Genomic DNA, 23141 nt, shown 5'->3' with positions numbered 1-23141 from the left:
TAACTGGAAGGACGGTGGTAATACTGATGAGAGAGGGGAACTAGTTTGAAAGTTCATGACATCTTAGTTTTGAGGTAAGAGTAGCACAACCATGTCGAAATATCTCGACTATTGTTGAGACATCTTGGAACTGATTGGGGTGGGGGGCAGGGAAAAGGATATCAATCATGAAATCGCTATTAAAGTATTGAATTTTTTATTAATCTATTATTCCATTTACTTCAGGCAAACACTCTTACCTTTAGGCTCACTTGACCCATTTTAGATCAAAGGAGTCAATTCTTGGTTAACTGTCAAAAGCACCAAGTTGATCTGCTATTCCTGGGACTCTACTAGAGCCGTTGGCCAAAGTGCTTGCTTTTCTGCTAGGATCGGATACTCTGAACATTCTTTAAATGTGAAACTGCCAGAAGTCCTTTTGCTACCATACACAGAGAAAGCCTGAGAATAAAGTCAAATGGAGGGAAGGAAAGGTAGAGTTCCAACAATCCTGTTAAAACCCCAATATCCAGTCTAGCCTGAGGTCAGCACCACCATTAAGACTTCCCAGTTCAGAGAGTCAAATGGTCTTCCTCTTCTTTCTCTTTTTAAAAATATATATTTTTATTGATTTCAGAGAGGAAGGGAGAGGGTGAGAGAGATAGAAACATCAATGATGAGAGAGAACCATTGATCGGCTGCCTCGTGCATGCCCTATACTGGGGATTGAGCCCGCAACCTGGGCATGTGCCCTGACCAGGAATCAAACCGTGACCTCCTGGTTCACAGGTCGGCACTCAACACTGAGCCATGCAGCTGGGCCTCTTCTTTCTATTTATACCAGTTTGAGTTATGTTTTTTGTATCTTGTAGCCCAAAAGGGTCCCAAATAATATAACAAGTATAAGTACAGACAGCTTTTAGAATCTAGTGTCCTTAAGAGTGAAAGAATAGGAAGTAAAGGGGAATCTACCTTTTCACCCACCACTGATAATCAGAAAGCATCGGGTAATCAGCTTAAAGGTTACTATGGGATCTTGGTCTTGAGATGCACAGAAGATTCCATAGCAAGATATTAGGACTAGAAATTAACAAGTGCTCTGAAGACCAAAACTGCTTTGGACTTTGGAGGATACTGAAAACATTCCATTAATGTTACTTTGTGATAATGTTGATGAGATGCCATAGGATCTTAACTCTTGTTTATATCAATTAGCCCAAAGTAAAACTGGTTTCATTATATGTCGTTTCACTTAAAGCTGCAGAACCTATCTACAACATTAGTCCTAGCTGGTTTGGCTCAGTGGGTAGAGTGTTGGCCTGGGGACTGAAGGGTCCTGGGTTTGATTCCAGTCCAGAGCACATGCCTGGGGTTGTAAGCTTGATCTCCAGTAGGGGGCATGCAGGAGGCAGCCTATCAATGGTTCTCTATCATCATTGATGTTTGTCTCTCTCTCCCTCTCCCTTCCTCTCTGAAATCAATAAAAATGTATTTTAAAAAAACCAAAAACAACATTAAGTGATGACTTACTATGTTTTCTAGCATCTATACCAAATTAAACTCTTTTCATTCAAGCCCAGTGTATCACAGCATTTAAAAAATGCCTACTCCTGCACATGAAGAATGATACTTTAACTTGTACGTGTGTGCACCCCAGCAAGTGTAGTTTTCATTTCCTCTTCCTTCTGGCCTAAGAGAGAAAGTTCATGCTCTTTCTTACTTGAGAGAAGATACTTAATTCAGGGACAAACACTCTGATTACTTACCCTTGCTCTCAAAACACACTTCAAACATGTCATAATCTTCAGTGGTAAAGGCAAATTTCCCCTTGGTTGCATCCTCCTTGGAGTACAGAATATGGCCAGCAGAATCTGTGATCTAAAATAAAAAAGTAAGTAAGAGCAGGCAGCAAATAACACTCAGGAAGAAAACTGATAGAAACTGGAGAAATAGAAAGAAACACTGTCTATAAAAGACATTTATCATAATGATGACCATGTTCCAACTATTCCCAAAGACAGGAATAGGATGAGAGGATGAAGCCCAAATACAACAAATTTCATTCATTCAAGCAGCCTATCCACACTGTAGGTTAAAATCTGTTGGCACTATAGAATGACAGTTGAGATATAAATTGGGTTTAATAGCAAAGGTTCACTTTATAGAATGTAGAACAGTATTTCCCAGAAAGGGATATGTCACAAAAATGGAAGTGGACGATTACCAAAAAAAATATACTACAAAAAGGATAAAGATACATAAGAACACATCTCTTCTGTAAAATAATTCTTGATAGGGTTGAGAGGTGGGGAGTGGAATAGAATATCTGATATAAGGAGAGAAGGAAAAGAAGGCACGCACAGAAAAGAAAATCTGGTAGCTGTGTTCCTCCAAATGTCATGCTAATTTGTCAGTGGCTACCTGGGATGGGAAAGAAGCCCAGGGATAAACAAAAAGTTCTCCTGAAGAAGGCATCCTCGGCTTCCACAAACGATAATGCCTTTCTTATAGGTTGTTAGCTTTAGGTCTCCAAACTTAAACTGCTCCATTCCTAGAGAATGGCTTGTAAAGAAGGGAATTACATGGTGACATGACAGGTTGGATCTCAGGCTTCTTTTCTAGAGCGTATGGCTGTCTTAGCAGAAGGCAATTTCATTATCTAAGGCAGAAGCTACTTGCAATATGCAACACAAAAGTAGTGGCTTCATTATATTAAACTGGATATTCTAACGCTGTTTTTAAAACAAGATTCATTTATAAGTGAGATTTTAAATTTAAAAACTGAGTAGCACACATATACGCCTATCTATTTAAAGCACTTCACTAGTTATTTCTGAGTAGTGAGTTTTCTTTATACTTTTCGTTTTCTCTCAATTTTCTACAAAGGCACATATCACTTATAGTCAGAAACAAAGTTATTTCATTTTTTGGGGAAAAACATAATAACTAAAGAATAGTTATCACAGATAAGACAAATTTTAAATGATGGGTTAATTAAAAAGGTTTTATGACATCTTCTAAATTCCCTAAAAATAGCCCTAACCGGTTTGGCTAGGTGGATAGAGCGTCAGCCTGTGGACTGAAGGGTCCCAGGTTCGATTTCGGTCAAGGGCATGTACCTTGGTTGCGGGCACATCCCCAGTAAGGGGTGGGGGTGTGTGCAGGAGGCAGCTGATTGATGTTTCTCTCTCATCGATGCTTCTAACTCTCTATCCCTCTCCCTTCTTCTCTGTAAAAAATCAATAAGATATATTTTAAAAAATAATAAAAACAAATACCCTAAAAATAACAGCAGTAATAGTAATCAAGTATCTTCTGCCATGAATGATGCTGATCATTCATGACAGTCAAGCATTTAAGATCCCTCAATCTGCATTGGTCACTGGGGATACAAGGATGTGTAAGATAGCTCCTATCTTTAAAGGGCTTAAGAATCTAAATGAGGAGAGGGATAAGAAAGGAGACCACTGCATTGTGAAAAGTGTATTACTAGAGGTATGCACAGGTGCCCCGGGATTATGGAAGGTCAGGGAGTGTATCATGAAAGAGATGACACATGAACTGAGTCTTCAAGGATGAGTTGCAATCTAGAGAAGAATTGGGGAAAAGGCATTCAGGATACAAGAGACAGCAAATATGAATGCCTAGGGTCCAGGAAAAAAACAAAATAAAACATGGTATCATCATAATACCAATAAGTGGTGCTTATTGAACACTTACTAAGTGTCAAGTTCTATGCCAGGTGCTTTATACGCATTTTAATTTAATCTTTACTATAACTCTATAGGTAAGAACTATTATTTCCCCCATAATCCACAGGAGAAAAGTGAGGTTCAGAAAGACTAAGAGGCTGGAGAGGTACTGACACGATCATGTAGAACTGTAACAACATGTTAAGAAGTTTAAATTTCACTTAGTACAAAGTGGAAAGGCAATGAAACAAGAGAGTGCTGCGATTCAATTAGCAATTCAGAAAACATGAATCTGATACTACTAGGAAGACAGACTCAAGAGGGACAATACTAACGATAAGAAGATGGGTTAGGACACTATTCTGGTACTCCAGATTAAAAATAATGAGGGCTGGCCAGGCTGGGGTAGCTGAGTGGTTGAGCATCAACCTATGAACCAGGAGGTCATGGTTCAATTCCCGGTCAGGAAATATGCCCGGTTTGCAGGCTCAAACCCCAGTGTGGGATGTGCAGATTCTCTCTCATCATTGATATTTCATCTCTCTCCCCCTCTCCCTTCCTCTCTGAAATCAATAAAAATATTAAAAATAAAATAAAATAAAAACGATTAGGGCGACTTTGAATATAGAGAAAGGGTGACAGATTTGAGGGATTTTAAGGAGGAAAGGATCACAGGACAAGACCAAAAAATAAATGCCCTGAAGGATCAAGTGAGCAACATAACAGAGTCTAATGGACCAGTATAAGTCCACAGGGTGTGGTTGACAATGTGGAAAACTGGATGGGTCTGTCTTAAGGAAGAAAACAGTGACATGCCAGGTTTTCAAATCATCCAATTTTTCAAAAGAAGTTGTGAACATTTTAACTTTTATTTGAAATCTCCTAATTTTTAAATCCTCACAACAAATCCCAACATTTGAAAAACTATTTCAAGGCCAAACAAAAGATGTCAATAGAACCGAGTTCTTCTGATCCACCAATTTCTGATCTTTGCATAGGACAGGAAGAAAACTGACTAAAATTACATAAAAGAACTGGGGGACAACACTAAGGTCTCAGCTGAGATCGTGGACCATAGCTTTCTAGCAGCCAGGATGCAAAAGCAGAGAAAAGTATTAAGTGATTTAGGCTTGGAGTTCTGCAACTGAATGGTTTTGAAGGCTAAGGGGATAAAGGAATTATGCTATAAACTTTTTATACATATTCTTTAATCCTCACAATCACCCCGTAAAAGCCAGTCTTATTATCCTCATTTTACTGAGGAGGAAACTTAGTAACTTATCCATATCACAGAGTTAATAAATTGTGTATGTGCATTTGAAGCAGTCTAAAACCCATGTTCTTTTCACATTCCATGTTGCATCCCCACAAAAGGAATGTCTGAAATAGCTGGTATGCAAAGATGCCAAGAAAGACTAACAGAATCTGATGAAGTATTTGGGTCAGTGCATGTCAGAGAACCTGTGAGTCTTCTTGAGTGGGACACAGCACTTTTCAGTCTGTATTCTCCTCCTTAGAGATTAGCAGGCAGCCACAAGGTAAAGTCCTTGATGTCAGCAATAACTAATAGATAATCTGCAAGCAAATACATAGCCCTAAAGATTCCAAAAGACCTCAACTAGAAGAAAAGTCCGAATAAAGAACTACTTTAGAACCTGGGATACACAGATTATAGGGCAAACAGGTCTGGGAATGAGTAAAATCCCAGTGATGTGTAGTCATCCGTGTGGTGCCACTCTTCCTTTCTTCAGAATCTATTCATCCATCAGATATTCACACTTCCCCACTTTCCAGCCCCAAAAGCACAATGACAATTCTTAAAAGTAAAGAGGAAGCTCAAAAAGACAGACTCTAGGAATAACAGATTTTCACATTCGAAGCTGATCTAAAAACTCGAATTTGGATTTGGCTTCTATGTATAAAGTTACAGAAAATGTAGAACTTCTCCAAGACACACCTGGATAAAAATAAGTTTCTGAATTTGCTCAATGTACTAGCTTAGTTTTTAAGGGAAAAAGGAAAGGATTACAGGCTGCTAGAAATGTTTAAATGTAAATGAAACCAGTAGAGGACAGCAAGAACTAAACATCAAGGGTATAAGTACTGAACAGTCATCACAGAAGTCATCATCTTCAGTCAGGCAGGGAAAGAGGCTAGGTCACTGGCCTACAACAAACAACCCAACTTAATTGGGCTTACAAGATTTGGCACACATTTGCCATCTTATGTCCTAGAATAATAGCTTATGATCTCTTTGTATTCTCCTAAGATATTAAAAGGGTTCTTTAAAAAAGTTATTAATTTAAGGAAACTCTATAGATGATAAAAGAATCTAGATGCAGGTCAAAACACTCTTAAGGTATTGGCAAAAATCCTTTATCGAGTAACTTGCAAAATGAATCAAGAAGTCTGTCATGTTTTTCTGAAAGGCTCTGATACAGTCCACTCCTCCAACTGGTACTTGGAGCGATAAAAACTGTTAAAATTTTCCTCTACTTTGTACTGAGGAACTATAATCATGGTAGAACATCTTGCTTTGTTGTTTCTTTCTATCATATCTGAAACTGTATTAAAAGTTCATTATAGGGCACAAACTCAAATACTTTATAAGAGGCTGAAGACAAAGGACCCATCACTGCATGTACCTTCTTCAACATGAAATTTACCTCCCAGAATAGTGTGTGATAATGATCACAATTCTCTTGGCGCCTCCACATTTCTATAGTCCTTATAATATTGAGTTGACAGAATTATATATGAGGGTATTTGTCTAGAAATTTGGAAATCCATGCAGACAACTTGACAACTTAACCTTCAGGTCAGGCTCTAACAGATCCTAGAATTTTTCTGAAAATCAATCGATTTTCCATGTAGTTCATAACTGTGCAGCTATTTTAGGAGCCCAGTCACTGATCTTAAGGGTAAAAAAAAAAAAAAAAAAAAATCACATGACCCCAACATAATTACATAAATCAGCAGGTAGCTAAAATTAGGGAATAGAAAACTGGGCCAAGCTAAATGACTAGCCAGAACTGGCAAAGTCTATTAGGCCAAAATGATGGTTTTAAATTTCCTTTAATTAAGATGTTCTAATTATAGATCACCTTAAAAAATCACCTGCTTTCTCAAGAATTTAGACTTTACTTTTTTCTTCTTCTTCTTAAATTTTACAAGAGAGCCATCTTGGTAGTGTTAAATAACTGCCACTTTCATCTACCATAGCAGCAATCCCTTAAAGGATTCCTTTCTTCACTTTTAACAATAAAAACATGTATAATACATATTGTAAAGTTCTTAATTAAACAAGGGTAATATCAAGCTATAAAATTTGCCCATATAACATCAAAGGATAGGAAGTAATAAAGATTTGTTTCCAGATAACACCTTCTGGAGAAAAGCAAACCAAAGGTCCCAACTTAAAAAGTACTGGAAAAGCTGTTAATTGTATGTGCAGAGTAGCTGATGTCAAGAATATGTGAATATTCTCACACTGAAACTGTCAAGTATGTAAGAATACAGGCCACTGGGAATATAAACTCATTTAGAACTAAATTTTCTTGGACCATTCTAGGCAGTGGCTGGAAAACAGGTTCTTGAGCAGGTCCTGCTTCTGAAGCCTGCTCCTATTCCTTTACCAAACAGTCAAGATAATAAATACCTGCTTACTTCAAAAGGATTTTAAAGTAGCTTAGGCCCAAACACTAGGCAAATAAAGCAATTAGGAATAAAAAAGAATAGAGTTCTCCTGGAAGAAGAAAACAAAAAGGCACCATCAAGAACCTAAACTGAGCAAATGAAATCTGCACTATCAATTTGACTCAAGTTTTCTGGAAGCCAAGATTAAAAGATTAAGAGAAACACAAGTTGGGTTACATATAATTTATTTTCTAATGAAATCTCACAAATTTATCTTCAAAGATAATTTTCCTGGAACTAAACAGCAAGAACAACTTATCAGGAAGGTTCTTGCAAAAGGACTGTGACCAATAGACTCTCCATTTTCAACCATGGCCTTCCTACAGTTCCAATGGGAGCGTTTAGTGACCTTCCTTCCGTATGATCTGCCTGACCTAATGTAGAGGGACCTGAAGGAACTAGATGAATGCTCCTGTGCTCTGCTTCTCTGTCCTTCAGCACTTCTCTCCCTATTCTACCTCCTCTTGCAGCTCATAGACTTCCCAGTCTTTCTCTAAAATTGCAAGAAAGCTGAGACTACTTTTGGCCACTCGCTGTTACCAGTCTGTTTAAAAAAAAAAAAAGTGCCAGGAAAAGATGTCTTAAAAATAGTACTATCCACCCAGATCTCATATCCTAATGAGATTCTTCAATAAAAAGAACTAGGTCTCCTTGGAGAAATGGCTGATCCTGAGATTGAGGCAGGAAAAATACAAGATGAGCCTGGAGCTTGTAGTGCCAAAAAGTAAGGAAGTGCTCAAAAACAAAATAAAACAGGAAAACAAGAATGGAGATATGTCAACGGGATATAGGAACCACATGAAAGCACTCCCAATCGTCAAAGCTGAAATAATTTGAGTGCCCAGACAGCATGGCTCAGTGGTTGAACATAGACTATAAACCAGGAGGTCACCTTTTGATTCCCGGTCAGGACTCATGCCTAGGCTGCAAGCTCAATTCCTACTCTGGGGCGTGCAGGAGGCAGCCAATCACTGATTCTCTCTCATCACTGATGTTTCTATCTCTCTCTCCCTCTCCCTTCCTCTATGAAATCAATAAAAATGTATTTTCTTTAAAATGAAATAATTTGAGCAACAAAAAAGTAGCATTTGGATTATAATCAAAAGTATAAAATAAATATCCATGAATCCACACTATTATAAATTAAACAAACAAACAAACAAGGGAGAAGAGACAGATCTCCTGTGCAGAAGACTCTCAAATAATTTACGTAGAAACAGCGCCCTCAAGAAAGTTAAGAATAACTCCCGACTGCCCATAGTGACTTCCCTGCAAAGAGTACAGTATGGAAAAGGGAAAGAAGTGATCTGACAATGGAGAAACCTGACAAACACAACCTCAGCCAGGTGATCACGGTCAATATCAACAGTGATAAATCATGTTGATGGCAAGTTCCCTTGATGTGATGTGATGAAAATGACATTTTACCTCTACAATCTTCCTCCCCCAGAACCATAATCCCAACAGAGGGGCATCCTATAAAATACTTGACTAATACACCTCAAAACTCACAAGGTAGTCACAAACAAGAAAATTCTGAGAAACTGTCATAATCTAGAGGAGCCCAAAGAGACACGACTAACTGTAATATATCCAGGATAGGATCTTGGAACAGAAAAAATGACAATAGGCACAATTAAGGAAATAAGAATAAAGTACGGACTTTAGATAATAATAATGTGTCAATACTGGTTCACTTGGTGTGACAAATGTACACACCAATGTAAGATGTTAATAGGGGAAACTGAATGTGGGGTATATGGGAACTGTACTATCTGCACTGTTTTTCTGTAAATCTAAAACTGTCCTAAAATAAAAAGTTTATTTAAAAAAATTGTGTACTATCCAAAAGAATAAAGTCAAGAACACATATATATATACACACATATCTCCAGAGTCTCAAGAAATTCTTAGTCTACTCAGAGCCAAGCAAGCAAACATTTTCACATATTTTTTATGAGGTATATTATAAATAATTTGAACAAGTCTAAACCTACTCCTGGAAAAATGACATATGATCCATGGATGAGGTGGCAAGTATGTGTCTTCCTGCTAGTATAGGTCACACAGTATTTTCATTTGTTGAATCAGCTTCATATCGTACAGTCCAAGACTATGGTAGTGTTTTTTTGTTTTGTTTTTTAAACCTTCTTTTCCTGGAGTGCTACCATAGCAGCAGAGGTCAATCAGCTTGTGGCTTTGCTGTAGTTGGTGAAAATCTGATGGTGTAATCTCCTTCAAATAGGCTCCTACCTGTACTCCATCAGGTTTATGATCAGTCTATAGTATAATACTGAATATAAAATGTGTACATATTATTTTAAAGAAAACCATCAACTTTGTAGCTCCTTAATGACAAACTCTGGAATTTAGAATCAGCAAGTCCCTTGTAGAGCTCTATACATTGAATAATAATGAACTGAAACAGAGATACCTACCCTTTTCTTTCTGAGACAGTAAAGCATAGCAGTTAGACTAAAGATTCTAGAGTCAGACCTCAGGTTTGTGTTCAAATAAGAATTGTGCCACTTACTAGCTATAAGGCCTTGGGTATGTTCCTTAACCTCTCTGTGCCTCATATGTAAAATAAGGACAACAGTATGAACTTCATGAGGCTATTGTGAGGATTAAATTTAACACAAAGGCCCTGGAACAGTGTCTGGCACATGGCAAGCACTCAATAATGTTATCATTGTCATTATTCGAATTATTATAATTGTTAGAGATAACTAAGAACTCCATAAACATTTAGAACACCAACCACAGTTCCAACCTAAGAGTGCAAATGGATGGCAAAGTAAATGAAGTTTGCTACATTGATTAAATCCCGGGATGGTTAGGTCCCAAACGGGTATTGCATGAAAACAGAAAAAGACAGACAGGTAAACTCTTAAGGAAGTAGCAGCAAGATTTAGAACCTGAAGAGGTACCAAAATGCCTAACAGAGCAGGTATTCAACAAAACCTTTAGCTAACAGGGATAGCAAGAAATACAAGATCATTCCAGCATTTTCTGCACGTATTTTTTAACCTGATGAGTAATAAACTACCTGGGGGAGGGAAGAGAGGATGGTGTGCATTTATAATGATCAGAGGTTGTGGGTCTACACTCTTCATTTACTCTTAGATATAAAAAAAGCAGAAAGAACTACCAATCATTGAATATGCTGTCGCCTTAGACTAGAAAAATAGTATGAGAAATACCTTCAAAAGACTACCACAAGTTACCACTGTTCTCTAACATGAGGAATATGGACAACTCTAACAGCCTAGAACAGTGATGGCAAACCTTTTGAGCTCGGTGTGTCAGCATTTTGAAAAACCCTAAATTAACTCTGGTGCTGTGTCACATATAGAAATTTTTTGATATTTGCAACCATAGTAAAACAAAGACTTATATTTTTGATATTTATTTTATATATTTAAATGCCATTTAACAAAGAAAAATCAACCAAAAAATGAGTTTGCGTGTCACTTCTGACACGTGTGTCATAGGTTCGCCATCACTGGCCTAGAAGCTATATTTAATGGCATAAAATGAATTTATCCTGATCTTTTAACAAGAGCAAATACCAACTCTACGCCTGAGTCCCTGAAATCAAAGAATCACGTCTAGAGCTCACCCAGAAAAAAGTCAAACTTGAGGCACAAACAGCATTTAGCAACACTAAATTCTTTAAAATTTCCAACACAAGTCAGTGATGGCATAGCACAGCAAAGAAGTATTGCTTGCCCTAGCCGGCTTGGCTCAGTGGATAGAGCGTCAGCTTGCGGACTGAAGGGTCGCGGGTTTGATTCCGGTCAAGGGCATATGCCTGGGTTGCGGGCTCGATCCCCAATAGGGGGCGTGCAGGAGGCAGCTGATCAATGATTCTCTCTCATCATTGATGTTTCTATCTCTCCCTCTACCTTCCTCTCTGAAATCAATAAAAATATATATTGAAGAAAAAAAAAGAAGTATTGCCTTAAGGAGGCTTGTCCAAGTGTTGAAAACTAGAAATGGAAAATTTCCAGGCACTGGTATGATTATGGATAGATAGATGGTCTCTTCCTGCTTCTATCAGCATTTGCTCCTAACTCAACATGGGCAATATGTCATGCTTGACTGAGGAGGGGGAGGGGCAGTTGGGGGAAGAGAAGAAGGGAGAAAGAGGAAGGGAGAAGGAAAAACCAGTTACTGCCCTAACAATACTACTGCGTGGGTGAAGCCAGATAAAATGTTTTTTTTCATACTGTTCCAAAGTTATTTACGGTAAAAACCTCCAGTGTGTCCCTTTTAGGCACAAACAAAGCTTTGTTCTTTCTTAACAACTAGTCCCTTGACTTCCCACACGTTATGTAGAACAATGAGGTCCAGCACAGGATAAAGCAGATGACATCAACCTCCCTCAAGTCAGAGATTTGTTTGGGAGCCCAAATTCTGGTTTGTGGCCAGCTGGCTCATTTTACAGAGGGCTCTACTGTCCAAGCTGCTGGGTTGCGTAAGCGTATGGGGGCAATGGCTCAGGATCAACCACCAGTCAGCAGTTCACACAAGAAACAGCATAGAAGACACCGCACCCCACTAGATTACCTCTATAAATCTACTCCATTTCCCTAGAAACTGGATTCAGTGTTCAGATGTCATAAAAAAAGATATGGCATACAATTTCAAATTCTAAGCAGCTCCCTTTCTCTAGATTGGTTCAAAACAGATATGACTGTGGATAACTAACTGTTCACTGAATAGGAGAGATTTATTTATTTATTTATTATTTTTTTAAAAAATATATTTTATTGATTTTTTACAGAGAGGAAGGGAGAGAGATAGAGAGTTAGAAACATCGATGAGAGAGAAACATCGATCAGCTGCCTCCTGCACACCCCCTACTGGGGATATGCCCGCAACCCAGGTACATGCCCTTGACCGGAATCGAACCTGGGACCTTTCAGTCCGCAGGCCGACGCTCTATCCACTGAGCCAAACCACTGAGCCAAACCGGTTTCGGCAAATAGGAGAGATTTAAATGATGTATCATACCATGTAGTTTTTATGGAGAAGAAAACACAGTCAGGTTTTAATTTAAAACTAGACATTTTGGATACAGTACGGAAAGAAACTAGATTTTAATACTATTGAATGCTAATGTACCAATCACCCTTCTGTACTAAACCACCGATTTATTGACCTGTTTCTAACCCACTGGACAACAGTCACAGCAAATATAAAGTTGAAAGAGACATAGCTTTCCCAACAGAAAAAGATCAGCCCTCAGTAGACACCGATAGTAATAAGCTGAAATATAACTGTTCCAAATAAAATCATCTCAAAATTATAGTGCATGCGCACACACAAACGTCTTTTATCTTTTCATACAGATTTTAGCAGAGGGACAGGGGCTTATTAAGCCAATGGTTTCTCAACTGCCAAGAAGCTTCTTGATAATTTTTAGGCTTAAATTGTGATAGGCCTGTAACTCAAGGCTGAACTCTTCAAATGATCTATTTAGCTTTCTCATCTATAAGCTAGTTAGGAAAGACAGGGACCATAATTGAGTAAATATCCAAACTTAAAAATCCCATTTAGCAAAGTGAATTGTTATAATTTTCTCTCTTGAAAAATGACAATAAAAAAAATGTAGACCAATTAGATTATTTGGAAGAGGCTGAACAAGTATAAATGACTTAAATTATTACCATTGGGCTTTTCTTTCCTTTCTGGTGATGATTATGACAACTCCTCACAGTTGCCTTTTCTCTTTCTGTAATTTATTTCCAAAATATAAATCACCCTTAGACAACAACTCATTTCATCCCCTAAAATTAATTCATCCTCCATTTTCCACTATTAACAAGCACCCTAAATAATAAATGGTACTGGAGCCTATTAAACTATGATGGCATCATCTAGTCTTAATGAAATGTGATTTCCAATTCAAAATCAAAAGAGATGAGATTCTGACCACACAAAAATACTCTTTATGCCATCAATCATTCCCTAGCTCTATCACTTGATTTTTCAGTATAGTACTTAATCACTACCTATTATGTGTATTTGTTAAGTTGTTTTTCTCTCTGTTCTCCACCAGAGTTCAAGGAACTTGTTCGATGTTCATTTCCATATCCCCAGCTAGGTCTGGAATATACTAAATATCAAATATTTACTGAGTGAATGGAAGAATTACAAACAAAATACTCAGAATTCCTCCCATTAAAATACTCTTTAACTGGCCACTACAATGATATATGACTGGGAAGTCAGATTAGCAAGTCAATTATCATTCAAGAGAGAAGAGTACTAATATCTATGGCTACCATAATGAGCCCTGTGCAATAAAGAACACATCTCAATAAGTCCTTCTATCAATTCTTTGAGATCTAGCATCCCCATCTTATAGATAAGGGCCCAAGGAAAGGGTTAAGTAATTCCCCCAAGACCATGCACCCTGTAAGTGATGAACTGCTGGGATTTAAACCCGAAACTGTCTGACTCCAGGTCCAGTCTCTTTCCAATGTACCACATAGCTCCTCAGTAACACTAAGATATTTAACTTAGTTGTACAATAATGCATATATAATACATTAAACTGAGGACTCAAAGGTGAATAATACATTAAGGAGTTCACAAAGTAAGCACCATACTACATGAAAAGTGCCTTACCAAACAGGATGTAATGGGAGCAAACAGGAGGGGAGTATGGGCAAAGACTGGTCCCAATTAAGAGAACATTGTATTCAAATAACTGTAAGGTGTTCAGTACGGCTAGAGTTGGGAGTGGGAGGAGGAAGTGAAGAGAAAGGGAGAAGGAAAGATCAGAGATGAGGCTAGGATAGTGACAATTCATTTATGTTCATTTACCCCTTACACTGAAGCCCTAATATATGCCAGGCACTGTATTAGACACAAGCATTTCAATGATGAATGAGATAGTTTCTGCTCAAGGAGCTTTTAGTCTATGTCATAGACTCTATGAGGAGATGGGTAAACACACAGTACAACATAGAGTGACATATGGTAACACTGATGTATTTATTGGACATTAAGGTGCTCTTTGACAGGAAGAAAGTGGATTAGACAGCTCAATCAAGGCACTATATTCTTCTAAGAGAGGCTGCTTCATTCAGAGCAACAGCTAAATGCCAATCCCAGTTGACCAGGTTTTGCACTACACAAAGTCTCCAGTTCTCCTAACCTCAACCCAAACTCCTGCTGCTTGAACCACAGATGGACATATGACCAAAGAGAAGACCCAGAATGTGGCCTGGCATAAAAGGAGCCGAACCAATCAGATTTTTACGTTCAGGGGCTGCATTTCAGAAGTTGAATGATGCACAGAGAGAATCACTGAGGCAGAGTCTGGTCCACAAGTGGTCAAAATTTAAGAGAAAGCACAACTGAGCGAACAGATACTATGAAAAAGGTGGCAAACTGTGATAAAGAGCTGGATCAAACACACAAATGTATTCTGTGGCCTACATAGTATATTAAAATTTTAAAAATAATACCCAGCTTGTGGTCTCTAAAATACCACTCCTCACAAAAAGGAACCAGAACTCCTTGGAGGAAAAGCTGCCTCCAGATCAGGGGCCGGACATACAAAAGATGCGCCTAGGACACCTCACTGTCCCACAAAACAGTGAAGCTATCAACACTTTATGCCAGGGATTGTGTCAAAAGGATAAAGGAGCCAGAGACATAACGAATGCAACTGACTAAACCAATGACTCTAAAAACTGAAACAAACAACAAAAAATAATTTCAGAATAATAGTTAACCCTCTGGACTACACTGGAAATGACAAGGGCAAGAATGCCTTACTGTGAAAAATGTCAATTAAAAGAACTGAATTCTGCCCTGGCCCATTGCTCAATGGTTAGAGCATCAGCCAGTGTACAGATCTTGGGTTCAATTCCCAGCCAAGGGCATGTACCTCAGTTGCAGGTTCGATCCCCAGGCCTGGTGGTGGTGGTGGTGGTGGGGGGCGGGCAAGCGGAAGGCAACCAATTAATGTGTCTCTCTCACATCAATGTTTCTCTCTCTCCCCTCTCCCTTCTATTCTCTCTAAAAAAGAAATATCTTTGGATGAGGATTAAAAAAAAGAAAAAAAGAAATGAAGTCTATTTTTCCTACCTTTCCTATATGAATTATAAATTTTTGGCTAACCAAGTGGTCTTAAATTCTTTAAGAATAATTCCAGCCAATAAATATGGAAGGAATAACAGAATTAGAAAATAATTTTGTAACTTTAATGAAACAATAAATTCATACAAGTCATCAATGGACTCATAAGAGAAAAATTAATGGGAAGCTTTATAATGGAGGCTTCAGGGCACTACCATCTCAGTAGGCAGAATAATGGCATCCCCTGCCCTCCCACACCACCCAAAATGTCCACATCTGCCCAGTCAGTGTGGTTCAGTGGCTGAGCGCCAACCTATGAACCAGCAGGTCACACAGTTCGATCCCCAGTCAGGGCACATGCCTGGGTTTCCAGCTCAATCCCAGTAGGAAGCGTACAGGAAGCAGCTGATCAATGATTCTTTCTCATCATTGATGTTTCCATCTCTCTTTTCCTCTCCCTTCCTCTCTGAAATCAATAAAAATATATTTTAAAAAATCTCGTGAGGTGTGATTATAGCTGCATAACATTGTGATTTTGTTCATAGTTTTAAGAAATTCATGCAGCAGTATGCAGGACTGAAATCCATGATATCTGGGATTTATTTTTAAATAATTCAGCATAAAATGAGAATGGGGAAGCAATTACAATGAAAAAAGTGTGGCAAGATCCTATTGATTGGTGAATCTGGTTATTGGGTATATGGTCAACTGACTGTGCTCTTCTTCATAAAACTGAAAACAAATAATGCCAAAACCAATTTGAATTAAATGGTGACATTTAAAAATCAGAGGCTTGAATTTCTGACTTTGAATAATCAGATATGGCAACAAGGCCCATATCAAGAAATGAGTACTGACCACTCCAAATTAAGTTTCCAATACTCCCAATTATCCCCCAATTATCACCACTGCTGTCCTTTTTCTTATGCCTGGCTTAGTTCATGCATTTATGTTACCTACTTGACAACTCGGTTTAGGACCCCAGGAGTGATGAGATGCAAGAGAACAGAGCAGGCATGGGGAGATAAACTGCATAATGGCAAAGTGCTAGCATATAGATATACAGACTCCTACTGTTGACGTTCCTTCAGCAGCTTTGGACACAGATATAATTCCCATAAGGCCATGCTGCACCACGCTTCTTATATTTATTAAGTGCTTACTAGAAGCAAGGCAGTATGCTTGACATTCTGAAAAATACAAACATGAAAATAATTCCTGCCCTCGGGATACTAACAGTCTAACAAGGAAGACAAGGTATAAACGTAAGTGGTTACAATGTAAGATGAAAATAAGTGAGCATAGGATACTGTTCAGGGTGCCTCATGTGTAAAATGCAAAGTATGGAGTGACCAAGTATATAAAGCTTCAGGAACAGATCATGAAGTCACTATAGGGCATGTTGGAAAACTGAAACTTTATCAGATGAGCACGTGTAAGCTGCTGAAGGATTTTAAGACATAATTACAAGTCAGATGGGGCAGCACTGCAAATGAGAGGGAAGTCTCCTTCACCGTTCAAATCCTCTGATTCTAGGCACAGCATCAGTTGAAGAGCCAGAAGCATGACCCCCAAAATCTTACGCCATCATGGCTTTCTTGGCTAGACATTAGTTTGGTACCTGCGGAGACTAATAAAAGGATGGGTCTCTGAGCAGTAGCCCTGAAAACAGTTTTTCTCTCTATTACCATGACTGGGTTCCAATACCTTACACAGAAACTATGGTCCTCTTATACCTAAGTGCTATTAAAAAGTAAAAATGAGGGGAGGGTGGGGGTAAGGAGGAGAGATCAACCAAAGGACTTAAATCCAAGCATACAGGCCTAACCAATGGACACAGACAACAGGGGGGTGAGGGCACGAGTGGGGGGAGGGGGTAACGTGGGGATAAGGACACATACGTAATAATTTAATCAATAAAAAATTTTTTTAAAAAAGTAAAAATGTTTCTTACTATTCAGTCTAAGATCCATTCTGTTAAAAACAAAAATAAAACCACGTGCTTATTGTGAGTGAATAAAATGACCTCAAACGCAATCAATCTTAATACCAAATTACATGAGCGTTTCAAAGATCACACTCCGGTCACCCTAATGGCAAAACGGGACCCAACCAGCGCTGTGGCGGGAGCTGTCACCACGGGAGAGAGTGGCCGGGCCAGACTCTGGGGAGCCAGGAAGGGCAGCCCTGGAAGCCGAGACCAACGGATGGACGGTCTCAGTTTTAACCGACTAAACTGTCGTCAATGACAGGAATGACAAATAAAAAGCAAGGCGAGAACAAAATTCCAGCACTGTCCCTTCCCGTCACTTCCAAACCAAGAATCAGTTCCAGCCCGGCATCCTCTCCGGGCCTCGGTGTCCTTCGGTGGGAAATGACGCTAATGCACCCGCTTCACAGAGGAGCGCCCGGACCACACGGAGATGCACGTAAAAGCACAAGATCGGACACAGCTAACGCTCAATAAACACCCGGTTTCATTATTCCCAGGAAGCGCCAGTGCCTCCATCATCTTCCTTACAAGGGTGATACCTAATTCTACCTCCACTATCGAGCGGGCTCTGCAGGGCGCAGTGTGTCTCGGTGTCGATCCCCGCAAGAACCCAACATCTGAAGGCTTTTCTGGAGAATCGAGTTCAAGGTACCAAAGGCCAAAACAGACACGGGCCCCGACAACGACCGAAGTGGGGGTCGCCCCGGCTCGGCTGTCACCACATCCGCCAAGGCCAAGGCCTCGCGCCCTTCTCCGGGTTCCCCCGCCTTGGCGCCCAGCCCCCCTCCGCCAACGCCAACCAGCAGGGCGAGGGGGCGGACTCCACCGCCCGCCCTTTGCGCTCCGAGGAGGCCAGGCCGGACACCCCACACCCGCATCCTCGGCCTCTCCTCGCCAACGCCCGAGGTCTGCCCGTCCCGCCCCGCCCTGGGCCGCACCTTGAGGTGGGTGCGCAGGCCGCCAGCGCCCCCAGACTGGTCGGTGATCTCGTACGCGCCCGTCACCAGCAGGTCCTTGTGGATCTCCTCGCGGAGGCACTTGCGGGAGTTGATGGGCAGATGGAAGGAGATGGCGAGAACCGAAGTGGGGCCGAGCAGGAGAGGTAAAAGCAGCAATGCTAACTGGCAAGGGCCACGCTGGACTTGTAGGCCAGACAAACGAGACATGGTGCCGGAGACTGTTAACACCCGGGCCTCGGCCGCGGCGGAACCGGAGGGCCCACGTGACTCACCTCTGGCCTACCGGCGGCGCAGGCGCCATTTTGGAGACTGGCAAATAGACAAAAAATATATATAGTAAATCTTATAAAAGGGAAAAAAGGGCATGATATCACGCCACACCAATAACTTAGAGTGGCTAAGTAAAATTTTCTAGAAAACTTCCGGGAAATTTACTTGTGTTGAGTTCAGTGACTGTTCAGTCAGCCATAACAAGTAAGGGCAGACCCGGAAGTAATTCTCCTTCAACTGGCGGAAGCAGTGCTTGCAAGTTTTAAGGCGGGTGCGATACCATAGCAACCAAGGCCCAATAGGAAACAGCCACAAGGCCCTTTGCTGGGCCGGTCGGGCTGCCACCGGGGCGCGCGGGGCGGAGCGGAGGCGGAGGGTGCGCAGTCGCAGTGCAAAGCCGCCTGAATGACAACCGGGACATTGACCGCTTGAGAGGAAAACTTGGGGAGGCTGAGCGGAAAGACTCCGTGGCTCCGAGGCGAGCGGGGGCCGGCGCCTCGGAGAAGGTCTGGCGGTCACCCGGTAGCTGTGAACCGGGCGGGCGGCCCGTTCAGGCTCCTGAGCGGGATATTTGGGCTGGCGTAACTGTTTGCTTTCTGAATGTGCATCTTATTTAGCAAACGTTGAGCGCCTGCTAGACTAGGTAATGTTCAAACTGACTTTGGGTTTTGTATTTCAATGGAATAAAACACTGTTTTAATCCAGGCTCAGAGCAGGACCTAATTCGGTTTACCAGAGGAGCATTGTCAAGGGAAGGCAAGAAGAATTTGTGTGTTTTAAACGCACACACGTTTTAGGGATCCAAGTGGCTAGTGTCTGTCGTAAGCAAATTTACACAGTAATCGTGCGTTTGTTTCACAGTTATTTACTGAGTACCTGCTATGTGCCAGACGCCATATCCCCTGCGGTGTATACCAATATGTTTATTGGTTGAACAAACCACTGTTGGGATGCTACCAGACATTCAGGACCAAAGAAAATACAAAAAGGAAAAAGGAATACACGCCAGTCTGTGTTTGAAATCATCTACTTTGGTTAGTGTTTACTGAGTATCTACAGAAATACCCAGAGCATGGACTATCTGCTCTTGGTAATTTAAAATAGATATATATTTTTTATTGACTTCTTACAGAGAGGAGGGGAGAGGGATAGAGAGTTAGAAACATGGATCAGCTGCCTCCTGCACACTCCCCACTGGGGATGTGCCCGCAACCTGGGTACATGCCCTTGACCAGAATCGAACCCGGGACCCTTCAGTCCGCAGGCCGACGCTCCATCCACTGAGCCAAACCGGCCAGGGCTGCTCTTGGTAATTTAAATGATTATTCTTTATTTATAACTGCTTGCAATCATGTAGTTCTTTTCCTGGAACCGAAGTCCCACAAACAAAACAAGAACAAACATAAAGGAGCAATAAAGCATTTTAAAATCTGACAAATAACATGCTACCACGATTTGATGAGGTGTCCACTTAGAACATTTAGTTTATTTTATTCCTGATCTAAGATAAGATTGCTAGTCTACTGGTACGTCCTGCTAATCTTCTGATAATTTTCGTTGGCCTTTTCCCTGCAGTGTAGGGAATCGGTACCAAGCAGCTATGTAGTTCGTGTTTGGAATCAGTCCTGAGGCTCTGCTGACCATCAGCAAGAGATTCGCAGCCCATAAACTAGCTGTGTGGTTTTTTTCCTTTAAATTTCTATCTGACATTTAGATAAGAGCATCTACATTTTCAGCTGTTTTCACAGATCTCATTTGATATTTTCAAAAACCATGTGACATAGACTGGACAAGTCTGTTCATGTCATAGATAAGAAAACAGGTTCAGAGAAGCCAAAGAAATTCTGAGTGGCTCAAAGTTTAAAAGTGACAAAGTCAGTCTAAGGGCCTGAGCCTTCTTCGGGAAGGCGCTATTATTTATTGTGTTACAGATGAAGAAATTGAGACTTAGAGAAATTCTTACTTTCCTAAATCACAGGTCTCAAATCCTTTCTTGTCCTGTATTCTCCCTCATCCGCCAGTCCCTAACTCTTTCCTACCCTCCTTCCCTCATTTATATTTTTCTCCTTAGCGCTCACCACTATCTAATATAATATACATTCTACATATCATGTTTATGAATCTGTTTTCCTAGCTAGGTTATCTGTTTTGTGAGGGGCGGGTATTTTTATCTATTTTGTTCATTGCTTTACCTTCTGAATCTAAAATAGTGCCTGGCATTTAGAAGGCAAAATGAACAGTGGTTCAATGAATGCAAGATTGATTCCTTAGCTCCTAGCACAGTGATGGCGAACCTATGACGCATGTCAGAGGTGACACGCGAAATCATTTTTTTGGTTGATTTTTCTTTGTTAGATGGCATTTAAATATATAAAATAAGTATCAAAAATATAAGTCTTTGTTTTACTATGGTTGCAAATATCAAAAAATTTCTTTATGTGACACGGCACCAGAGTTAGTTTAGGGTTTTTCAAAATGCTGACACGCCAAGCTCAAAAGGTTTGCCATCACTGTCCTAGCAGAAGGCCTAACAGCGAATTCCTTACATTATTCCTTAGCTGTTTTCACACAAATCTGTAATGTATATAAAGTGAGGTTTCAGTTTCATCAACAACATGCGTATCTTGTATTTGAATTGAAAAATGTGTTCTTGTTTTCATATAAAGACAGAAAAAATAAATCTCCCCTCTATGCTGTGGAACTACAAGGCTAAGTAGATACTCCTGGGGAACCCACATTTTTAAATTGCATCTGCATGAAAAATGTACCATTTTACATCACTGTGGAGAAACGGCCTCATTCTGAATTGAAGAGCAAACGGAAAGTGTCCCAACACATTTCTTCCTGGCCTGAGAGTCCCCCTTCCATCCCCTCATCCTGAAACTTCCCCAATTAGACCCAGATTCCTGAAGCCCTGAGCCTCTGGAAGTAAAGAAACGTCACGAGGACACACCCTCCGCCCAATCTAGCCCTAATCCACCGATTTCTCAACCTTCTGTTTGTATGAGAGGGAGCGTTTTTAAAACACACCTCACCCCAGACAATGAATTCAAAGCTCTTAGTAAAAATCTGCATTTGTCATGAGCTTGCTGGGTGATCCTGTGGTTGGGAATCCTGAAGCACTTCCTCCCTCTCAACACCTCCTTTAGCCAGCCTAATCCTCACTGTGGCTTGATGCTCCCCGGCTCCAAGGCAAAAATAGCCAAGGATTCCTAATTTCGGTGTCCCTGCTCATCCGCGTGTACAGCCCCACTCACAGCGTGCTTTTAAGTAGCTAAAACAAGATGGGCAGCAATTGGGCAGCATTGGTCACGTGACATACTCTTTGACCCAGAGAGTGATTCCAAGGACCTCTTTTATGGGTCCTTAAATTCCAGAACCCCCTCTGCACTGCACTCTGGGTGATCTCATGCAGTCCCACGTCTTGTTTTTTTAATGTATTTTTATTGATTTCAGAGAGGGAGGGGTAGGGAGAGAAACAGAAACATCAATGATGAGAGAGAATCATTGATTGGCTGCTTCCTGCACGCAGGATTGAGCCCAAAACCCAAGTATGTGCCCTAACCAGGAATCAAACCGTGACTCCCTGGTTCATAGGTTGGTGCTCAACTATTGAGCCACACTGGCTAGGCCAGTCCCATGACTTGAAATGCATCCATAGGTGATAACTCCCAAATGTGGATCTCCAGCTTTGACCTCTTCCCTAAACTCCAGAGTCTATATCAGGCTCCTTATTTGACATCTCCACTTGGATGACTAATTGGCAACTCATACTTAACCCTTAATTTCCTCTTCCCCCCCATCCCAAATCTGCTTCTTCCTCATCTCAGTAAATTACACCACCTTCTGCTTCTTCACTGAGGCCATCCTTGTTTCCTCTTTCTCTTACCCCCTCCCCACACAGCCAGTTCATCAGCAAATCCTACCAGTTCTGTGTCCTAAATTTATGGCAATCCGTTACTACTTCTCTCTGAACTAGGGGTTGGCAAACTACTGCCCAGTGAAGCAGACAAATCCAGCATGCAACGGCCTGTTTCTGTATCGCCCAAGGGCTAAGAAGGATTTTTACATTTTTAGAGGCTTCAAAAGAAGGAGGAAGAGGTGCCCGGCAGAGGGGAAGAAAAGGAGGTGCCTTAGAGAGTTTATGTGGCTCACCCAACCTGAAATATTTATCTGATCCTTTACCAAAAAATTTGCTTTTCTCACCTAGACAACTTCCCTGTAATCATGCTCCTTACTATACCTTGACTGTAAATACTTTTAAAATGTAAATCAGGCCCTAGCAGGTTTGGCTCAGTGGTTAATTAAGAGTGTCGGCCTGCGGACTGAAGGTCCCAGGTTCGATTCCAGTTGAGCACATACCTCAGTTGCAGACTCAATCCTGGCCCTGGTCAGGGAGTGTGTGGGAGGCAACCAATTGATGTTTCTCTCTCTGTCTCTCCCCCTCCCTTC

At 40.7% G+C, this 23141-nt stretch overlaps 1 protein-coding gene across 1 annotated transcript in view; it reads right to left on the bottom strand.

Moving 5' to 3' along the window:
* TMED10 (transmembrane p24 trafficking protein 10) overlaps positions 1-18728 on the bottom strand; it is a 39007-nt gene extending 20279 nt beyond the window's left edge. Inside the window, exons 1-2 of the mRNA XM_059690084.1 lie at positions 18399-18728; positions 1746-1857 (exon numbers count right to left, since the gene is read on the bottom strand). Coding sequence (XP_059546067.1) covers positions 1746-1857; positions 18399-18626 — 340 coding nt within the window. The 5' untranslated portion in view covers positions 18627-18728. The remainder of the gene's footprint in view (positions 1-1745; positions 1858-18398) is intronic.
* Between the last annotated feature and the right edge of the window lie 4413 nt (positions 18729-23141).

Source organism: Myotis daubentonii, chromosome 1, assembly GCF_963259705.1.
Source record: "Myotis daubentonii chromosome 1, mMyoDau2.1, whole genome shotgun sequence".
Lineage (NCBI taxonomy): Eukaryota > Metazoa > Chordata > Mammalia > Chiroptera > Vespertilionidae > Myotis > Myotis daubentonii.
The sequence above is the reverse complement of the archived record's forward strand: the minus strand, read 5'-3'. Positions and strand labels throughout refer to the sequence as shown.